This window comes from Talpa europaea, assembly GCF_964194135.1.
Source record: "Talpa europaea genome assembly, chromosome: 9".
Lineage (NCBI taxonomy): Eukaryota > Metazoa > Chordata > Mammalia > Eulipotyphla > Talpidae > Talpa > Talpa europaea.
The window spans coordinates 15,628,540-15,647,394 of NC_140076.1; the positions used below are offsets into that span (position 1 = coordinate 15,628,540).

Below are 18,855 nucleotides of genomic sequence, written 5' to 3' on the forward strand. Positions count from 1 at the left end.
TCAGGGCAGAAGGGCGCAGCAGTCTGGCTGCTGGGCATACAGTCTGCGCTGCCCTCAGTGCACGGGAAAGGGGCCAGCTCTGTCCACGCAGGCTTTAGGACATGAAAATGGCTGGCATTATTTGAAGTAGCCAAGGGCAAGGATTTTGGAAGAAGACCACAGAGGAAAATGGGTCCTTGGGGAAGGCACCAACTCCAATTTAAACCCAATCAAAAGGATCTGCTTTGGGGTTTCCCCCTCTCTTCAATATGCAACAGTCACTTGAAGGGAAGAGACAACATTGCAGCTACTACACCTCTGGAGCCCCACGGGGCCTCACTCTGGGGAGACGGGAAATACATGTGATTTGGAGGAAGCACTTGGATAGATCTTTGGTTGCTTCAGGGAAGGTTTTGGCCCCTTGAAATTCTTTTTTCCCTCCCCTCTTCCCCCATGGGACTGTTGGGGTAGGCATCAAAGAAGGCAGGTAGGAAAGCAACAAAAAGGAGGTGGGCAGCGGGCAGGAAGAATTAATCCGACCAGTCGTCCTCATCAAACTCAGAGGAGTCATCTTCTGAGTCGCTGTACTCGACAGCAATGCGTCGTGACAAGATGGTGGCCACATCATTGCCCACGACATCCCGTTTTTCTTGTTCCCGCTGTTCCTCCACCCTGCGCAGCTGAAAGCCTGGTGGGAGAAGAGAGAAAAGGGTTAAGAAGGTGGGTCCTCATTCTTAGAATCCACCCAGGCCGAAGAGGGGAGACTGGCCACTGTTGGGGTGTGTATGGGGAGGTCAGAGAAAAAGGAGCATGCTCTGTGAGAACCAAGAGGGGAAGGGGAAACAAAAGATGAGGTTTCATGAAATGGAGGGCCCTGTGTGTCTGAAAGGAAGGCTGCGCCTGCCCCAGTTTCCACGCTCCTGGGCCGCGGAGGGTGGCACTGCTCACGAGGCTGGGTGAGAAGGGGCCACCACAGCCCAGCGAGGGGGCACTTGGTCTGCTCCATCCATCCGTACCGGCAGCCCAGTGCTCTCATTCGTGTCGAGAGACTCCTTCAGTGCCTTGAGGACCACGAACAAAAGAAACCACTCTAACCCCTTGGGTCCACACTCAGAAAAAAGAATGCATGCTCCATGAGGGTGAAATGATCATGAGGAAGGGAAGGCAGGAAGGGTGCACGGAGAGGAGGGCATGAGAGGCACAGAAGTGTTGCACAGAAGTAACCAAGTAGCCGAGTGCCATTAAGGAAGCACCTCTGAGGACAGTGGCTTGTGTTTCTCTCTGGGACACAGAACCCATTTAGAACCTGATGAAAAATGAAGATGTTTCCCCAGAGGAAAAAAAATGGCAGCAAACACACAAATCCTAAATCCAGGTTTCAAAGATCCCAGGTTAAGAATCCTTTACTTTGAACTACTGGAGGGTTTTCCTTACAGGAGGAATACAGGGGAACCAAATAAGGAATCGGAAAAAAATAATAATAAATAAAACAAGCAGGAAATTATAAATCAGAGACATTCTGCAGGGGAAGGGGAGGGAGAGGGATCAAACAGTGCAGGAAGAGCACAAGGGACTGTGGTATGTTCACTAGTGAATTTGTGGTGGGATTTTAAGAGGCTACACATGAGAGGAGAAATCAAACATACAAAAATGAATGATGATGCAAAAAAACCCCAAATATATATATATATATTTGGGGTTTTTTTGCATCTATATATAAATAAATAAAAGAATCCTTTACTTTAAGCAGGGTGGAAAGAAATGTAAAATCTTGTTTCGGGAGTGAAGCCTTTCCTTAAGCTTACACCCACGCCCCAACCCCCAGCTCCAGTCAGTCATCCCAGCTGCAGTGAAACCAGGTCCTGGACCCGCCACTGGGATTTACCTTGACGAATGGCTGAAAGCAAGTCGCTGCGGGCATCACTCACAGGAGGCAAGGAGGACTTGGGCTTGGTGGCATCCGGAAGTGGAGGGGGTGGGGCAGCAGGTTGGTCATCCGCACCACCGAAAGGGGGAGGTGGAGGGCCTGGAGGGGGAGGGGGAGGGGGAGGGGGAGGTGCTCCTCCCATTGACTGGGTCAGGGGAGGTGGCGGCAGGGTTGGGTAGTCAGCTGCTGGTGGTGGGGGAGGTGGGGGAGGGGCAGCAAAATCAGGGTGAGGTGGGAAAGACGGGGGTGAAGGTGGTGGTGGGGTCCCTGGAGACCCAAATCCGCCGGGTGGAGGAGGTGGTGGAACACCCATCATCGGAGGCGGAGGAGGAGGGGCAGGTGGTGGAGCAAACCCAGGTTTGGGGCCTGGTGGAGAGGTCAGAGGAGGAGCTGGTGGTGGATGACTTGGGCTGACCACACTGGATCTTTTGAGTCCAACCAAGCCAGACCCTCTTTGGTTGTCTCCTGCGTAGCTAAAAGGACAAAGAAAAACAACAGTCACTCTCAGGCTACCAGCATCCACCTATAGTCAGGCTTATCTCTAAACCTAGGGTCCATTTTGGTTGACTTATCATTTTACTTTGGCTCCAATAGAAAGAAAATCCTGGCAAAGATCAGAGCAGGCCAACAATAAAATGGGCAGCTTTGTAAGGTAACGAGCCTCCCATCAGCAGAGGTGTGTAAAGAGACACGGAGAAAAACTACCCGGAAGAAGTGAATTTGGCATCCTTCTATCAGGTAAGGGCTGGCCATGATCATTTCTTAGGTCCCCCTCACAGCTTACAGCTATCCAAGGGAAGGGCCCTGCCTGGACCCTCTCTGGAGAGGAATGGTCAGTTTAAGGTCAGCATGAAGAATGCACACAAAGAAGTGGAATAAAAAATTCAACCACATCCAGCCACCGTGCTCTGTACCTCGGGCTATTAACATTCACCAGATCTTGCTGAGGGCAGGAAATCCTCACAAGCCAAGCCAACCAAACCTGAGCAGGGTACAGAATTAGGTGAATGCACTTTCAATGTTCATGTGGAAAAACTTGAGAAAGAATGAGGGCCTGCGGGTCAGAAGAGACAGGAAATGAATGTGCCATCGGACTTGACCCAGGATGAGAGGAGATTAAGGTGCACCTCTCCTGGGTGAGGCAAGCTTGGCTGTGGCTGTAAGGTCTCAGGCCATGTGTGAAGCTGAAGGGCTTCTTGTTCCACCTCTGTATCAGCCCTGCACTAATAACTACTCCTTAGGAAAGCATCCATCTTGGAATTTTCCACAGACCTTCAAACCTTAGCTGCAGCTGACAAGACAACCAGCAGGAAGTGATTTGGGAGGCAGAAGGAGATCTGGGATTTCAAGAGCCAAGAAGAATGGGGTTGGGGGGATGAGGGGGAATTACAGCACTGCTTTAAGTCTCCATTGGAGGGGTCCTCATATACCCGCTCTGATTAAACAGTGCCGAAGGAGGACAGTGTACCTTTCAGACTCTCAGATGTCAGGCATCAGAGAGGGAAAAAAAATAACTGTGAGGAAACACTGAAATCCAAACAATCCTCAGGCTTCTTTGAGCCCTTACTTGCTAACTCTTCCCCTTGCTAACTCTGCTAGGGACACTGACAAATATCAAAATGGACAGATTCTAAGTCTCTTCCTTATTTCCCCCTTGTTTTATGTTTTCTGGAGATTCTCTCCAGCAGTGAAATGAATCAGAAGCAATAGGAGAGAAAGGTGACTGTCTGCTAGGCTCTTAGACAGTGGGCAAGGTGTCTGCTACATATTTTGCGGGCAGCAGATTATACTACTTCATTTCATACTGAGTTTAAGTTACAGGGGGAAAAAAAGTGAGAAGTTGGAGCCTTCTATTTATAAACACAGGCTCTGAGTTCAAGTGGATGTGCTTTCCAATTATGGCTCTGCCTCCTACTGGCTGTGTGACTTTCCATGATTTCCCTAACCTCTCTGTGCCTCATTGTTTATGCATCTGCAAAATGGGTACTGATTCCAAGAGGGTTCTTCTGGGGATTAAGTTAACATATGCAGTCTCTGGCATAATGCCTGGCACTTTGCAAATACTTGATAAATGTTAATTATTTCCATTATCTTGACAGACTTGTCTGATGCTATTTTAGTGGTCCTGGCCTGCATTTGGAATTCTTATTTTGTTCTAGAGTGTTTAACTTCCCAGAACAGACGTATACCACCATTTACCTGAATTCTGCTGGAGGGGGTGGCAAGCTGTCCTCAGAGAAGGAAGGAGAAGGTGGAGAAATGGAGTCTGACTGTGGTGGTGGTGGGTAACTGCTTGCATCCACGTTTTCAACAGAGCCAATACTGCCATTCTGGTAGGTGGGCGGATACCTGACAATAAACCCAATGCCAAAACTGTGAATTAAAAAGCCCAAGTGGTATGCTCTTGCTTTTCTTAAGAGACCCGACAAAAAATGCATTAGGAGAAGGCCTCCCCGGTGGCGCAGTGGTTGAACGCTGGGTTGCGAAGCTGCCTTCAGCCTCTGCAGTGCCAGTTCAATCCCCGGCTGCTCCCCGGACACTGGAGGAGGGCCCGCTGCTCCCCTCAGCCGTGTACTTCAGTCCTTCTGCCTGCTCTGCTCCCTGCTCTGGCTCTGGTGAATTCTCTCACCCTCCCGTGATTCTGACTGTACCCAGTGCTTGTATAAATAAATAAATAAATCTTTAAAAAAAAGAAAAAGAAAAAGAAACATCAATAGTTATCTTAAAAAAAAAATACATTAGGAGAAATAAAATAAGTATACCCCCCCCCCATATACTTTGTTATACCAAAATTTTATTTTAGGACTAAATATATTCTAAATATCACTTAGACATTTCTGCTGGGCTGTTGCAGAAATGGGATTCAACCCAGGTTATCAAAATCATGCAATTCCTTTTCCAGTGTTGGCCTTGTCAAACCCAGCCGTTCTTTTAAATTCTCTCCCAAATGTTTGGTGCAACCCATACCCAAATCCCACAGTCTGTCTTGTGGCAAAGGGCAAAGCCAAGCCCCAAGGCTAGTGAGCTGCAAACACGTGACTGGCACACAGTCTGGTTTCGAGGCTGGCAAGCCTCTGGAGTGCTCAAAGGCCAAGGAGGCATTTGATTGCAAAACGAAGCTGAGGACAAATGCAAGCTGCTATGTGGTAGTTGGACATGGTCTGTCTGCCAGGGCTCTTATCAAACAAAATGAGCTGCCGGTTAAAGTAGGGTGCTAGGGCTTGCCTCACGAAGACCTGTCCCCCAGAGCACTGGGTCCTGGGTGAATTTGCTCTGGGTGAACAACAAATAAGCACAAATAGACCAAACATCAGGCAGCAAAACATATCCTGTTTTGCTCTACCTCCCCCTGCTTTCTACCATTGTTGGGTTCGAAAGACAGACAAACCCCAGCAAGAAAAGAGTTGGCGGGAACTAACTGAATCAAATGACGCTGTGCTGCAGAAAATCACCCAGGCCTAGAACCTGTAGGCTCAGCACATCTCTTTACAGGTTCACCAACAAACATCACATAGACCAGACATACAGACCCTAAACTCTTGGACAACAGGAAATTGGGAGGCTGAGTCCTCATTTTCACCCCCACTCTTAAAAACAAACACATGGCAGCTGGTACCCTGCACATGCAAGCTCCTGGCCTATGCAGATGGCCTGTCTGAACAGGATGAGACCACAGAACAAAATGGCCCCTTTTACCAAAAGGTGAAGGTAACGAAGGTACCCTGAGGACTGATCCCTGCAGAGAGAAAGGTTCATTTTTCCTCTCACCATCCTCATCACTCTTTAAAACAAATCTCTTAATCCAGGAAGAACAAGTGTCAGAAGTGTCAAGATTTTTAAAAGTCGATTTTCATGGTAGAGTTATTCCTAAATGCAAGAAGAATTCAACTTTTTCCTTTTATTATTCCTAGACACCCTGCATGGGCTGGCATGGTTCTCTGACAGCCAGGATGCAATGTATTTAGGGGAGAAACCAGGGTGACGTTCATGCCAAGCAGTTATAGTGACTTGGCTTTGAATGTCACATAGGTTGGACGCTAGGATAAGCATCAAACCAAGCTTTAAAACCATTTTTTCCCTTTTAAACTCCAGTGTGATCTGGTGTTGGGAAGCGGGGTCAGACTGACACCCACTATTTCTCCACGGAGATATATAGCCTCGATCCTGGCCGAGCGACCTTTCCCACACTGTGTCTGAGCTCCGCGCTCGGTCCCCAGCCAGCCTCTCTCCCAAGACGGACAAAGGCGGACTGAAAAGTTGCTCCGGTGATGTGCACAAACACCCCGCCTGCTCCCCCACCCCCCCCGCGCCCCTGAAACGCCCAGCTCGCAGGCATGACCTTCAAATGAAGGCTCGAGAGGCAGGGCTCCCAAGGCCGCTTCTCTTCCCTTCCTGTCTTTCCTCCGAGGCCCCAGATAGAGCCGGGTCTGGCACGGGAAGGGCACTAGAAGCCACGGGCTTTCCTCTCCAGACCAGCCACCTCGTTTAAACTGCTGAGTCTCTTGATTTATTTAGCAAATTTTAATCACCAGATGGATGCACTTTAAAGAAGCTGATTAATAGTGGTATTGATCTAACTCACACAGCCAGACTTCAGGGGTGTGAAAGGTGTCACACCAGAGCTGTCAGACTACTGCCCTCAGGGCCCCCACCTCTTCAAAGAATGCTACCAATAGTGCAAAAGCATCACCTACCCGGAGGGCCCCAGCTTTTCTTTGGATTCCACAAATTCTTGTCCCATCTTCATTTTCTCCCACTCTTCCTTCCGTGTCTTGATTTTACGTGGGTTTACATTCCGATTTGGATTATCTTTCTTTTCTTTCTATAATGAAAAGAAACAGAAAAGCCTTAGTAAAACATTTTCCAAAGTTCTTCATTAAAATTCCATTCACCCTCATGGACGCACACCCAAGAGATAATCTGTCTAGACAATATAAAGCAAGTACAGAAATTATAGAATCACGGAGTTTGGAGTGACCTAGAGATTATTTAACACAAACCACCTCCCAGACCCAAACACATTTGCTCAATCCCACTCCAACACCTCTAGCAATAGGAAACCACTACCTTCTTGAGTAGTTTATTCATGTTTCTGAGCAGCTCTAATTGTTAGAAAGTTAGTAAACAGCTGTTTGTTATTTACTCTGCCACAAAGGTCAGTCAAGAGAGATGAGAAGTAATGACAGCTATAGATATCTGGGACAGATATAAGGAAATAGTTAAAAAACAAAACAACCAAGGAAAAACTCTTTCGCCTGTGCAGCTGCACTAGCCCCTGGCACTCTCTTGGGCCTCCCGGCAGCCATGCTAATGGGATTGTGAGGTTGCAACTGGTAGGTCATACGCTTACACACACACACATCACTGGGAGTCTAAGGGGAGTGGAGCATCTCCTAAATGCAGGCCTATGCCCCTACTCCTGCCCCGCCCAGTCAGGAGTGAAGGTGTTAAACTGCTCCTGTTGCAAATCAAACACCATAGAGCCTTGTGCTGATCTCTGAGAAATGAGCTGCAAAACTGGCGGGGAAGGGACTAGCCTAGCTTGAGTGTCCAGCAGAGTCAGGTGCAAATTGCAAGAGAAATAAATGGTGAATAGAAAAGTCAATTTCTAAAACTCAGCCTGAATACACTCAATTGTTAATAGCGCTGGGGGGAACAAACACATTTTTGGTGTGATTTATACTTTCATCTTGGTTGTGCTTGGAGTGGACACATTTTTTTAAGAGTTTCACCTGGCATCCAAGCAAGCAGCCACTCGGAATGATTACTTCACATAAGACTGGCTTCCTTTTTATCCCCCCTCCACAATCGTGCCTACTGATGTGTAGAACAGAGGCCCCTTTCCCCTCACCCTATGCTTTCTCTTCTCTTTCATGATATCCTTGGTGTCCTGCAGCATCTTCTCCTTCCAAAGATCAAAGAAGTACGAAGGGTCTGTGTAGAATTTGAGTGCCTCTTTCCCATCGTCCCTAGGACAGAAATGAAGACAAGTAGCTGTCAGTAGACAGATGAGCTCCCAACCAAATCCAATATTCCAAACACCTACCAGTTAGCAGTTTTTGCACTGAGGAATCAAAAAGTCATTCAAATCGATTGCATATTTCCTCTCCCATACCAGAGTTCCAATGCCCCTGAATGGCATCTCTTCACATAACTGGTTATTTTTAGAACCTTAGCCTTACTTACAATTCCTGGTAGAGGAATTTACATGGTTAAGGCAAGAAAAGGCTATAGCAATGGGGATTCTGGTAATTTCTAATGATCTGCATGGCCACTGATATCTATCTCCATGAAGATATCTTTATATCCTGGAATGTCGGAGAGGACTTCTATCCCTGGTTCCCCTGCCCCGCACCAATCCCCAAGGGCTATCTAGGAACCATTAGTGACTTCCCATTCACCTGAAACCTGTGCACCTATTGTGCATGTGTGTGTAGATACATACATGAATGTGTTTGTGTGCATCTGTTATTCCTCTGCAAATGTACATAACCACAGCGTTCCACTTTCTTGTTCCCTTCTAGAATAGCTCAGCAAGCCCCCCAACCACAGGGGGGCGCCAGTGAGAACAAATGGTCAGCTGTTTTATGACCACAAGATTTAATTATCATTTCTTAGTAGTTATGACAAGTACAGAGTGAGTACCGAGTGTCAATATGAGGGTTATCTGCCAGACTTGATCCTGGTGGGAATCCTGCTCTTTGCATGGCTAGCTCTCTCTCCCTTACATATATTTAAGGGTGGACATTTATTTTAATACGATTCTGAACTAAAAAGAGTCAGAAGGCAGGGCCTCCCCGGCGGTGCAGTGGTTGAGCGCTGGGTTGCGAAGCTGCCTGTAGCCTCTGCAGTGCCAGTTTGATCCCCGGCCGCAGGGCGAGGGTCCCACATGGCGCGCAGACCTCTCCTGCCACCTGCTGCTCCCCTCGGCAGTGTACTTCATCAGTCTGCCTGCTCTGCTCTCCCCTCTGGCTCTGGTGAATTCTCTCACCCTCCTGAGCTTCTGACTGTACCCAGTGCTTGTATATATAAATAAATAAATCTTAAAAAAAAAAAAAATCAGAAGGCAATTCTATGTCCTGGCTTCTCATCATATCACAACATATAGAAAGCATTTTCAAATCAAACACTAATGATTTTTATATTAAATTTTGTCCTGAGTTAGCTACATCACCACTCATTTCTGTTAGGCCAAATCCAGATAACTAAGAGGTGATGTTAATTCTGATACTGCACGTTAAGAAAAAAAAAAAATACCATTAACTGTAAAATAAGCTTGTCCTATTATTGTGTGTTTACTCTATCCTACCACATAAACTCTATCATACTTTTTCAATCCTATCAGGTGTGTACTTGCTTCCTGCCCCAAACTGCTCTGCCCAGGTCCAACAAAATAATGGAAGCTCCAGAGTCAACACTTTGTCTCACTATCCTAGCTAACCTTTCTTTACAAGTCAAGGGCAAACATAATTTCACACAGTAATAATATAGGAAAGATGCCATGTGCTTTCTGTGTGAGAAGCTACCTTGCACCTATCCCAGGCTCCCCGAGTCAGGCCGGTGTCCCTGAATTTTACAAACACACACTCTACTTTGCAGTGGACCTGTGTCTCACAGAAAATGTCTGCCTCCAGCTCTCCGTAATTACTTTCTACCTGTTCTAAAGATATTTATGGATGAGAGCAAGACAAATATTCGCCGTCTGCCCCTCCCAGTGGTTTTTGCAGTATAACACTGCCAGACCACTTAGAGGGGAGGGGTTTTAACTCGTCTATAAGGCTACCTTCTTTTTCAAGTCCAGCCACAGCAGAAAGGATGTTCAAAACAAAGTGAATGACATTCATTTGGAAGAATGCCAATTACTCCTTAAGCCTTAGAAGGACCCTCCGGGCCCAGAGCAGCCAGTCCACCAGGCTGGCCCCGCTAACACGCCCAAACATCTGGTAATCTGGTGGTTTCCGAGTAAGTGGGAGCCTTGCTAGAATGTTGCCCCTGGGATGCATGCTATTGGACTGCCTTATAACAAAGTCCTTTTGGTTCTATAATAACTAAATTCCTTGGATGGAATCCAAGATGGACCTGGCTTATACCAAATTAAACTCTACACCATGCAAGGCTAGAACAAACTTTCAATACATATTATATTCATGATGAGTTTCATAAGCCAAACAATAATAAGTGACAACTGTATATGGTAAACGTTAGCGTCCACTAATACAAAAAACTCTGGGGTAGGTAGTAAGCTTTTTGATAGAACGCTCTGTAAACAACATCTTCACACAAAAACAAAATCTAGTATTTTTAGCCACAGGCTGAAAAAGAGAGAAGCTAGTCAGGTTACCTGTAAGGGGTAAGATTGTTGAGAGGTGGAGGAGTATCACAGGTGTTATATGTTTCCAAGACAGGTACTGGGAGAGAGTTTCTGTCAAAAAGCTTTTGGTCTTGAATGGTAGAGCTTTTGAAGGCCTTTCGGGTGTTGATTCCTTGTAGTGACACTGAGAGAAGATGGAAGGCATTAGAAAATGGACGACAGGCTATTTGAGCAAACACTGAGTCACACCAGTCAGAAAGGCCTCAGCTGCTGCATTTCTTGGCTGCGGCTGTCTGCAGCCAGGTTTTTTTTCTCCCCCTCTGGGGAAGCCCCACAAGGCTGTCAGCGGCCCAGCCTTTTCACGACTGAACAAAATGAGGCAACACAAAGGTTTACTATGTGGCCAGATCTAGCAGGCCTCTCCTTAGGAGGAATGAATCTTCCAAGTACTTTTATGGTAGCAAAAAATGATTGGGAGAGAGGGAATTTGAGAAAGAGAGAATTGGGGGAATGGGAGAACGGGAGTGCGTGGGGGTGTGGTAGAGCTAAAATGGTTTCTTTACACCGCACCGGCTGTGTCATTTCAAGCAGAACTCCATAGGTCTCTGTGATTTCTCCCCTCACTTTTTTATAAATCAGGGAAAAAAATCTAAGAAACTGCTCAGCAGAGCCTGCAAATGCTGAGCTCAGCTTCCTTACCTTCTTCTTCCTTGGGATCCAGCTGAGTGACTTTCACTTGTAGGCGGTCAACCCTCTCTGCAAGTGAGCTTACCCGAGAGGCAAAGGTATTTGCCTGAGTAAAGAGCTCTCCAAAAATGTCCTCTGCAAATTTACCTGAAAGAGCAAAGAAACCAAGTCACTAGTGCATAAAAGTGACATAAATGGTCAGAAAAACCAGCAAATATAGATCGTGTGCCTCACCCCCAAACACACCCACCCACCCCTGCAATGGCCTGGGACACAGGCAGATGGCTAGCTCCTTGAGACAGACATGCATGCCACAGCCCAGGCAGTTGATACATGTCCTACAGCTAGTAGAGTCTTCTTAGCAAACAGAACATTCATGAAACTCAAAGCAGGATGAATAAGATCAAAAAGCGTAATACAAAAAAATTAATCCTGGAAGAGCAGACAATGTGTGCACACACTTGCCTCTAGTCCTTAGCCTCTTATTGCTCTCTTAAAGAGTTTTGTGAAATGGTAGCAGAAAACAGGTTGGGAGTTAGAAAGACCTTCTAGGTGCTTACAATTAACATGAAAATGAAGGAATTACATCCTCAATGGAGTCCTGAAAGCATATGAATAGCCAGTGAGTTGTGGTATCTTTGGGGCCTTGAACTTATCAATAAATCACAGTATAGACTTATGTAACTTCTTCTAAGGGGTGAAAAGGTTATTTTATGTTTTATAACCTACAACTTTCAAAGTCTTTGCTCTAGGTTACAATCCTTCAAATCTACATCTCGGGGAACAGTGAAAAGCTGAAACTTTCAAGCCCTCCCTGAAAAACAACATGCCAGTGGTCTCGTTCCACAATGTCTTGTTTTTCAGAAAAAGAAAAAGAGTTCCTACTTTCAACCCTGGAATGCAAGGAGAATTTGCAGCCAAAGAGACATAACAGCAATTTGACACTACCTCCATATTGTCATTCCAAGCCACAAAGCACATTCTTGCTAGGAATGAAAAGTGGTGCATACAAAAAAATGTGCCATTTGAGTTTCCTACTTTCAAGGTGAAGTAGGCATAAGTGACTGTACCTAACTGAAAGATCATTTCTTTGAGAACTATTTAAAGTAGGCTCCGATCTTTAGCTTCTAAACTACATTTATGCTTAGTCTACACTTGAGAAGAAAAAAAATTAGTCCCAAAGGCCAAAACTGCACCTTCACCATGAACTGCAACTTACCTTCCCAGTGTAACCCAGAGAGTAAGGGTACAATCAATCAGCTGCATATTTTGAATTACTGGTAAATTTAGTCAACAAGGAGTTTCTAATCAAGGAAAGAGCAAGCCTTTGCATACTGAACGGTTCTGGGATCTAAACAACCATGGCAAATTCCTGGACTCAAAGGACTCAAATCATTTAATGAGCTGCATTTCTAGTCTGCAGGTTGAGGATCCTATCTGACCCCTGTTCCTAATACGGCTAAGTTCCCATAAAAACCATACTGTAGCATGTGTATCTAGGCAATGGAAACTTGTGATTGGAAGGCTAAAGCAAGAAAACATGCAACATTATGTGTGGAAAATAAATCAGGCTCAAATCTATCTGTTAACCCTCTAGCTGTTGTGGAGGAAAAGAAAACCCCCAATTAACTTACCCTTGGTTACCTACAGAGTACCTAGGATTTCCTGCTATTCAGTAAAGGCAGAGGTGATAGTGGGAGTGGAGGCCTGGGTGGGGCACAGAAGTTTTCAAGAAAGAATCTTACAAAGAACCCCAGCACATGAAAATGGTGACTCTGAGCATGCTATGTGAAGAGGGAGTGAGGTGGTGTGAAGACCCCCTCCTATTACATCATGACAGGAGCCAGGCGCACCAAGAACTACAAGAGGACACGTGGGGGAAGAAGCAGTGGACACCCAGTGAGAAAATCTGGATTTAAAAGTCTCAGTTCTTTCTATCTGCACTTCCGTACTCTTCAGTAAATCACAACCTCGTAGTCTTTCCTTATTTATAAAATGGGAATCACTGTATCTACCTCAACACATTATCACAGGATTAAATGAACTAGTAACATTAAGTTGTTACAATAAGATCCTTAGGTTGCTCAACCACGAGATCACTTTTTTTTTTTTTAAAGATTAATTAATTAATTAATTTATACAAGCACTGGGTACAGGCAGAAGCGCGGGAGGGTGAGAGAATTCACCAGAGTCAGAGCGGGGAGCAGAGCAGGCAGAAAGACCGAAGTACACTGCTGAGGGCAGCAGTGGGCGGCAGGAGAGGTCTGCGCGCCATGTGGGACCCTCCTCCGGTGGCTGGGGAGCAGCTGGGGTTCGAACCAGCACTGCAGAGGCTGCGGGCAGCTTCGCAATCCAGCACTCAACCGCTGCGCCACCGGGGAGGCCCCACGAGATGACTTTTAAGAGTTAGTATATCCTAAGTTTTACGCTTAAATATAATTACAGTCAGTATAGCCTCTACTTTTTGAGTACTAAAAACTATTCCAATCTCTGAAAACAGAAGCGCGATACTTACAGAGGAGAAAACCTAAGTGTCTTGCTCTGTTAAATTTCACTCACTCACATTGTCAAGATCGACCCCCTATCACATCAGGACATTCATAATAGATAGCACATTTTGCAAAAGATTCCAGAAGCAGTCTTCAAGTTTTGTTGTTGTTATTGTTTCTCCCCTTAGCAGAAGTCTTCAAACAAAATCTTGTGAGGAAGTGGAACAGGTAAAACTGCTTTTTAAAAATGTGAAGCTGGAGCCTCCCTGGTGGCGCAAGGGGTTAAGATGCAACATATGAAGCTATCCGCAGCCACTGCCCAGCAGGAGTTCGATCCCTGGCCGGCCAGGGAGCAACCCACATGGTGCAGCAGACCTCTCCTGCCTTGCCCGCTGCTCCCCTCAGCAGTGTCTTTCAGTCAATCTGCCTGTTCTGTTCCCCACTCTGTCTCTGGTGAATCCTCTCACCCCCTGCATCTCTGGCCTGCACCCCAGCTCTTGTGTGCATAAATAAATCTTAAAAAAAAAAATTAAAATGTGAAGCTGCTCTTGTTGAAGTCTAACGGGGAGTCATGGAGCCCCCCCCCCCCCCGCCCGCAGTGGTGTGGCCACACTGTACTCAGAAAACCCACTATCCTCATAAGTCATAGCATGACTTCTTAATGACCCAAGTGGAGGGATTCCATCCTCCCGGGTGTTCAAGACACTGAGCTGCTGGCTATGACTATACCTCCTGAGATATGGCAACCTAATAGGTGAAGTGCCAGTCTCACTGTACTGAGGGAAAACAAGACTTCTGGATATGCAATCATGGAATAATCCTGCTGTGGAATTTTTAGTTTTGTGCTTTCTTCATTCCATAATCAGACTATCCCTATCACAGGATTAAATTATCAGAGGAACACTTCTGGCTAGAGTGCAATGCACATGAGTTCAAGGACATGAGCTCAAAGCACATGTGAGCCCATTCTTGCACCCCTCTCTGCTAGATGAACTCTGAAGTCATTTTCAAGGTCTAGTTCAAACGTAACCTCTCCTATGAAGCCTTCCTGATTCTCTTATCTCCAGCTGTGCTCCCACTCCTCATAGACCATGTCCCTTTCTTTCCTGAATCCTCTGCACCAACATCATGAAATGGTAGAGAGATTACAGGTACAAATCATTCAACTTTTAATTTTATAAGAGATAAAGATAATTTTCAATATAATGTGATAGGTAATAGTGCAGACATACAATGGGAGTTCAGAGCAGTACTTAGTCCAACCTGGAGGACAGCCTTGAAGACCAGCTATAAGGATAACAAGGGTAGGGGGGAGAAGCCAGGGCACCACATGGAGGAAGGAGAGTGTGGTCTGTTTCAGAACAACTAAAATTGATAACTTATTTTCTCTTCTTTCCTTTCCCTCCTTTTTATTTAAAAAAAAAAATCTGGTAAAAAGATGATAAAATGTGAGGAAATGGACTTCAGAAAATTAGGTTGGAAAGGAAAGGAGATGGTGAAGTCTGAAACGCCAGACCAAGGAGTTTAGATGATCCCATAGTGAGGAACAGATGGAGGAGATTAATAGTTAAGATTTGTACTCTTACTTTAAAAACTTTTTTTTTAAAAAATATTTATTTACTTATTTATTTATGCAAGCACTGGGTACAGTCAGAAGCGTGGGAGGGTGAGAAAATTCACCAGAGCCAGAGCGGGGAGCAGAACAGGCAGACTGACGAAGTACACCGCTGAGGGGAGCAGCGGGTGCAGCAGGAGAGATCTACGCACCATGTGGGACCCTCACCGGTGGCTGGGGATTGCACTGGCGCTGCAGAGGCTGCGAGCAGCTTCAGAGCCCAGCGCTCAACCGCTGGCACCACCGGGGAGGCCCTAAAAACACTTCTTAAATGATAAAAACACAGACTGAAACATGCAAACAATTCAGAATTATGTAAGCAAAAAGTGAGACTTGCATTTTGGGCAGACCACTCTGGCAGGGGTATAGGTTTAAGATTTGTAAGATTTTTAGCTTTATACATTTAAGGGATTTGATCAAAGAGAAGGAAGCCAGAGGGAGGCTAGGTAAATCGTTTAGGTGAGAGTTAACATAGGTCTGAACTAGGGCTGCACTGGCAGAAACAGAGCATTGTGGGTAGAGCTGAGAAATTCTTAAGAAGCCTGATTTTAAATACTGACTTTGCCTTTTACTGGTTGCCACCTCTAGGCAAATTACCTTATTTTTCCGAGCCTTCATTTCTTCATCTGAATAATGGGAATACCACCATCTAGCCTCATAAGATTAAATGAGATCCTTTACGTCAAGATTCTATTAAAGCCTGGCAAAAAGTAGGCACTCAACAGCTAAGAGTTCCCTTCTCACCCTCTCCCTACTCTCCCTTTAAGATTTTTTTTCCCCTCTCTCTTCTGGTAGATTGTGAACTCCTAGAAGGCAGAGACCATTTCTTATTACCCCTGTATTCCATCAGCATCTGGCACATAAACTGTTCAATACATGTTTATTGGATGAATAAAGGGTCAGTTAACTCCACAATGTGAGAAAATCTTGTTTCTGCAGGCACAAGGTAACCCTGGCCCAGATCAGCTTCCTCAAGATAGGTGTGGCCTGATCACAAGTAGGGGAGTGAGCAATGGCGCCCATTAACACTACCCCAGAAAAACACCTGAGAGAGAGCATAACTCCTGCTGAGTGAGAATAAGAAGCATCATTAGCTAGATGTCCTTTGTCCTATGGAAAAGAGCCTGTGTGTGATTGACTTCCACCCATTTGGCCTTCTCAGGGTGATAGAAGCAGAAATGATGCTTTTAAGAAGCAGTGAGGCTCTCTGCAGCCTTCATGTGCTTCCTTGTCAGCTGCACTGCTGCTGCACTGCTGTCAATGTTCCTTTGTGTAAGACAGGCACTGGCAGGGTTTCATTTCTTCGTGACGCCCCATTCAGGTTTCCCTAAGCCCTGGATCAACTGTGATGGCCTCTGGGCTAGGTGAAGGCTTAGGAATCTCAGACCCCATACATCATCTGGGCACAGAGCTCCGTCTCCTCAGGCCTCCAGTTTAAAGGCAGGGCCTATTACTATCTGGGGGAATGAATGGTTTCTTGATATTCCATTGCCTTCAGTAAGGGCAGTGATGCGATAGGAGGGGTGAGTGTCTGAAATAATTCACACCGAGATGCCTTTGCTAAGGAACATTGCTAAAATGGCATTTTGACGGAGGTTCTTATGGGAGCTGGAGTGGCACTAGACAAATGCAAAGTCTATCCAAGCATCTGCCCTTCCCATACCTCGGCTTCGAGCAAACAAAGTCAGCTTGATTCAGAATGAAATCCAAACCACATGCATGTACCCCACCCAAGGCAGTCTCATTCATCCATGCCAATTAAAAAAAAAATTACAGTTGAGCTGGCTTTCCCCCAGCTTCAAAACAGACTGGGCTAACCCCCATCTTCCTCCTGGAGAAGAATGAGTCCAGCTACAATTTGTGTCACTGTATGTTCACACAGCTTGTAAAACTCCCAATACCCCAGAGACTGCAGAAGTAATTTGTACCCTGAACTTGGACCTGGGGGCTTGCAGCACAATTAAATGTGTACCAGGGTAGACAAGTCAACCAGAATCTCTCTGAATGCACGTTTGCTTTACTCCTCTTTGGGAAGAAAAGGAGGGGATGATGTCGGGTTGATAAAGACTACTGGCACATTTAAGGATTCAACAAAGTCAGGCTACATGGAACAGCTCATGCAATTACAGGCACATTCCCCAACCCAGGATACTGCTCTGTGAACCTCCCACTTTACACACAGAGAATTCTGCTCTGTCATTCCATCTGCAGTTTCTGCTGCAGCCCTTCCTGCCACCCTTCCTACAGATTTCTTTTGAAGCAGGTGGAGGGGGAGGTGGAGGGAACCTGGAGGGTGGTGGTAGATGAAGAAAAGGTTGAGGGGAAGAATCTGTACAGAAAAGGCGCCTCTCTTTGGGGAGGGGGGTGGGATACATTTTCGCATTACCTAGGGAAGGCAGATGGGGGAGAAATAGGAACACGGGAAGAGAAGGAAACTAAATAAAGAGCACCAACGACCCCTGAGGGCAAAGCACAGGCTCTCTGCGGCACTCACTCAGGCTGCCCAGCTGTCGGATGACATTTGCCAGGGTGATGTTGGTCATGCATTCCAGCTCGCTTCTAACGCTAGGCAACGTCTGACGGCACAGGTGCCTTGGCTCGATGTTCCTCGTTACTAACGGCATGGTGGACCTGCTTCAGGCAATGTTCTGAATGATGAAAAACAACCTAAAAAAGAAATAACAGGAAAGTATTACTCAACCACAAATTCCAGGCACACTGGGGCTGTGAGAGTCTCTTTTCCTTTTGTCTTGCTCTGATCTGAAACAGCTTTAAAAAAATCTCTCCCCCTATCTTTTTTAAGCCCCCTCCCCCTCTCCCTTTTAAGATTTGCTATTAGAAGGTTTGCTGGGTAAGTTCAGAAATTCAGAAATGGTGTCTGCTGAGGTACACAGGCAGCATGAAAACCTAAAAACCTTAAAATAACAACCATGCTCCACCAATAAGTGTCTCCAGAGACAAGGAGGCATGGTCGGAAAACTGCCCATTCAGCAGGTCCTGGAGAGCAGATCCTATCCTTGGGTTGTCCATAACTAGGACAGATCTGATTCCAGATGATCAATTATAAGGATCAAAGAAGAGCTTCTGTCATCTGATAATCTCCACAATGAAATTAAGTTGCCAATAGTGATTCCATTGATCTACATCAGGACATACATTTTCTAGTTCTTCTTTGATGGATGACTGTTAATGTACAACTAAGTACTAGCTGCCAGTGTCTATTAACACCACTAAAGTTTAGTCTGTAAATTGACAGAATGAAAGAATATCAAGGAAAAATTTACATGTTCAATGTCAAATATGATGCCAAGCAAACTGTGCAATAAGATTCCCTGGTCCTTTCTCTTCTACTCAAAACAGCTCCCTTTCTCTCACCCATCCGGTTCAGTACACCTGGGCCAAAAGGCTCTTGAGACAGCAGGAAGTGTCTGGAGCAGATCTGGAAACCTTCCAGTTAAGGTTTCTTGTCCAGTCCCTGGAGCTCCTTTCCATAGGAAATCCCCCAGCACTTCAGGTTCATGCTGAGCTATTGTTTTAGAGTTAGATCACCAAATTCCTAGCTTGACAGGGATAGGAGGGTTTAGTCTGAACAGAATGGATGTGACTACAGGCCAAGGCACTCTGGACTGGTCCAGTGTACGTATCTTGTGAAAATAAAGAAATCTAAAAGTCTAATGGCTTTTGTGCTAGGGAAATTGGCAAATTTGCTTCAAATGAAAGGGTAAAGCATAAAAGTAACGTACCCAAGTACCCAATATTGCAAACTCATACACACACACACACACACACACGTATAAGCAAAACAGAGGTTTACTTACATCAAATATTAAAACACCAGCTCATCACC

General features: G+C 45.7%; 1 protein-coding gene across 1 annotated transcript; it reads right to left on the reverse strand.

Moving 5' to 3' along the window:
- Positions 1-509: 509 nt before the first annotated feature.
- WASF2 (WASP family member 2) lies at positions 510-17,756 on the reverse strand (the record flags this gene model as incomplete). Its single annotated transcript, XM_084242011.1, has 8 exons — positions 17,503-17,756; positions 10,917-11,051; positions 10,248-10,401; positions 7,758-7,875; positions 6,601-6,728; positions 4,106-4,255; positions 1,865-2,379; positions 510-667 (listed from the first exon to the last, which is right to left on the reverse strand). Exons 1-8 carry the CDS (start codon positions 17,630-17,632, stop codon positions 510-512), a joined length of 1,488 nt encoding a protein of 495 aa, XP_084098137.1. The 5' UTR covers positions 17,633-17,756.
- Between the last annotated feature and the right edge of the window lie 1,099 nt (positions 17,757-18,855).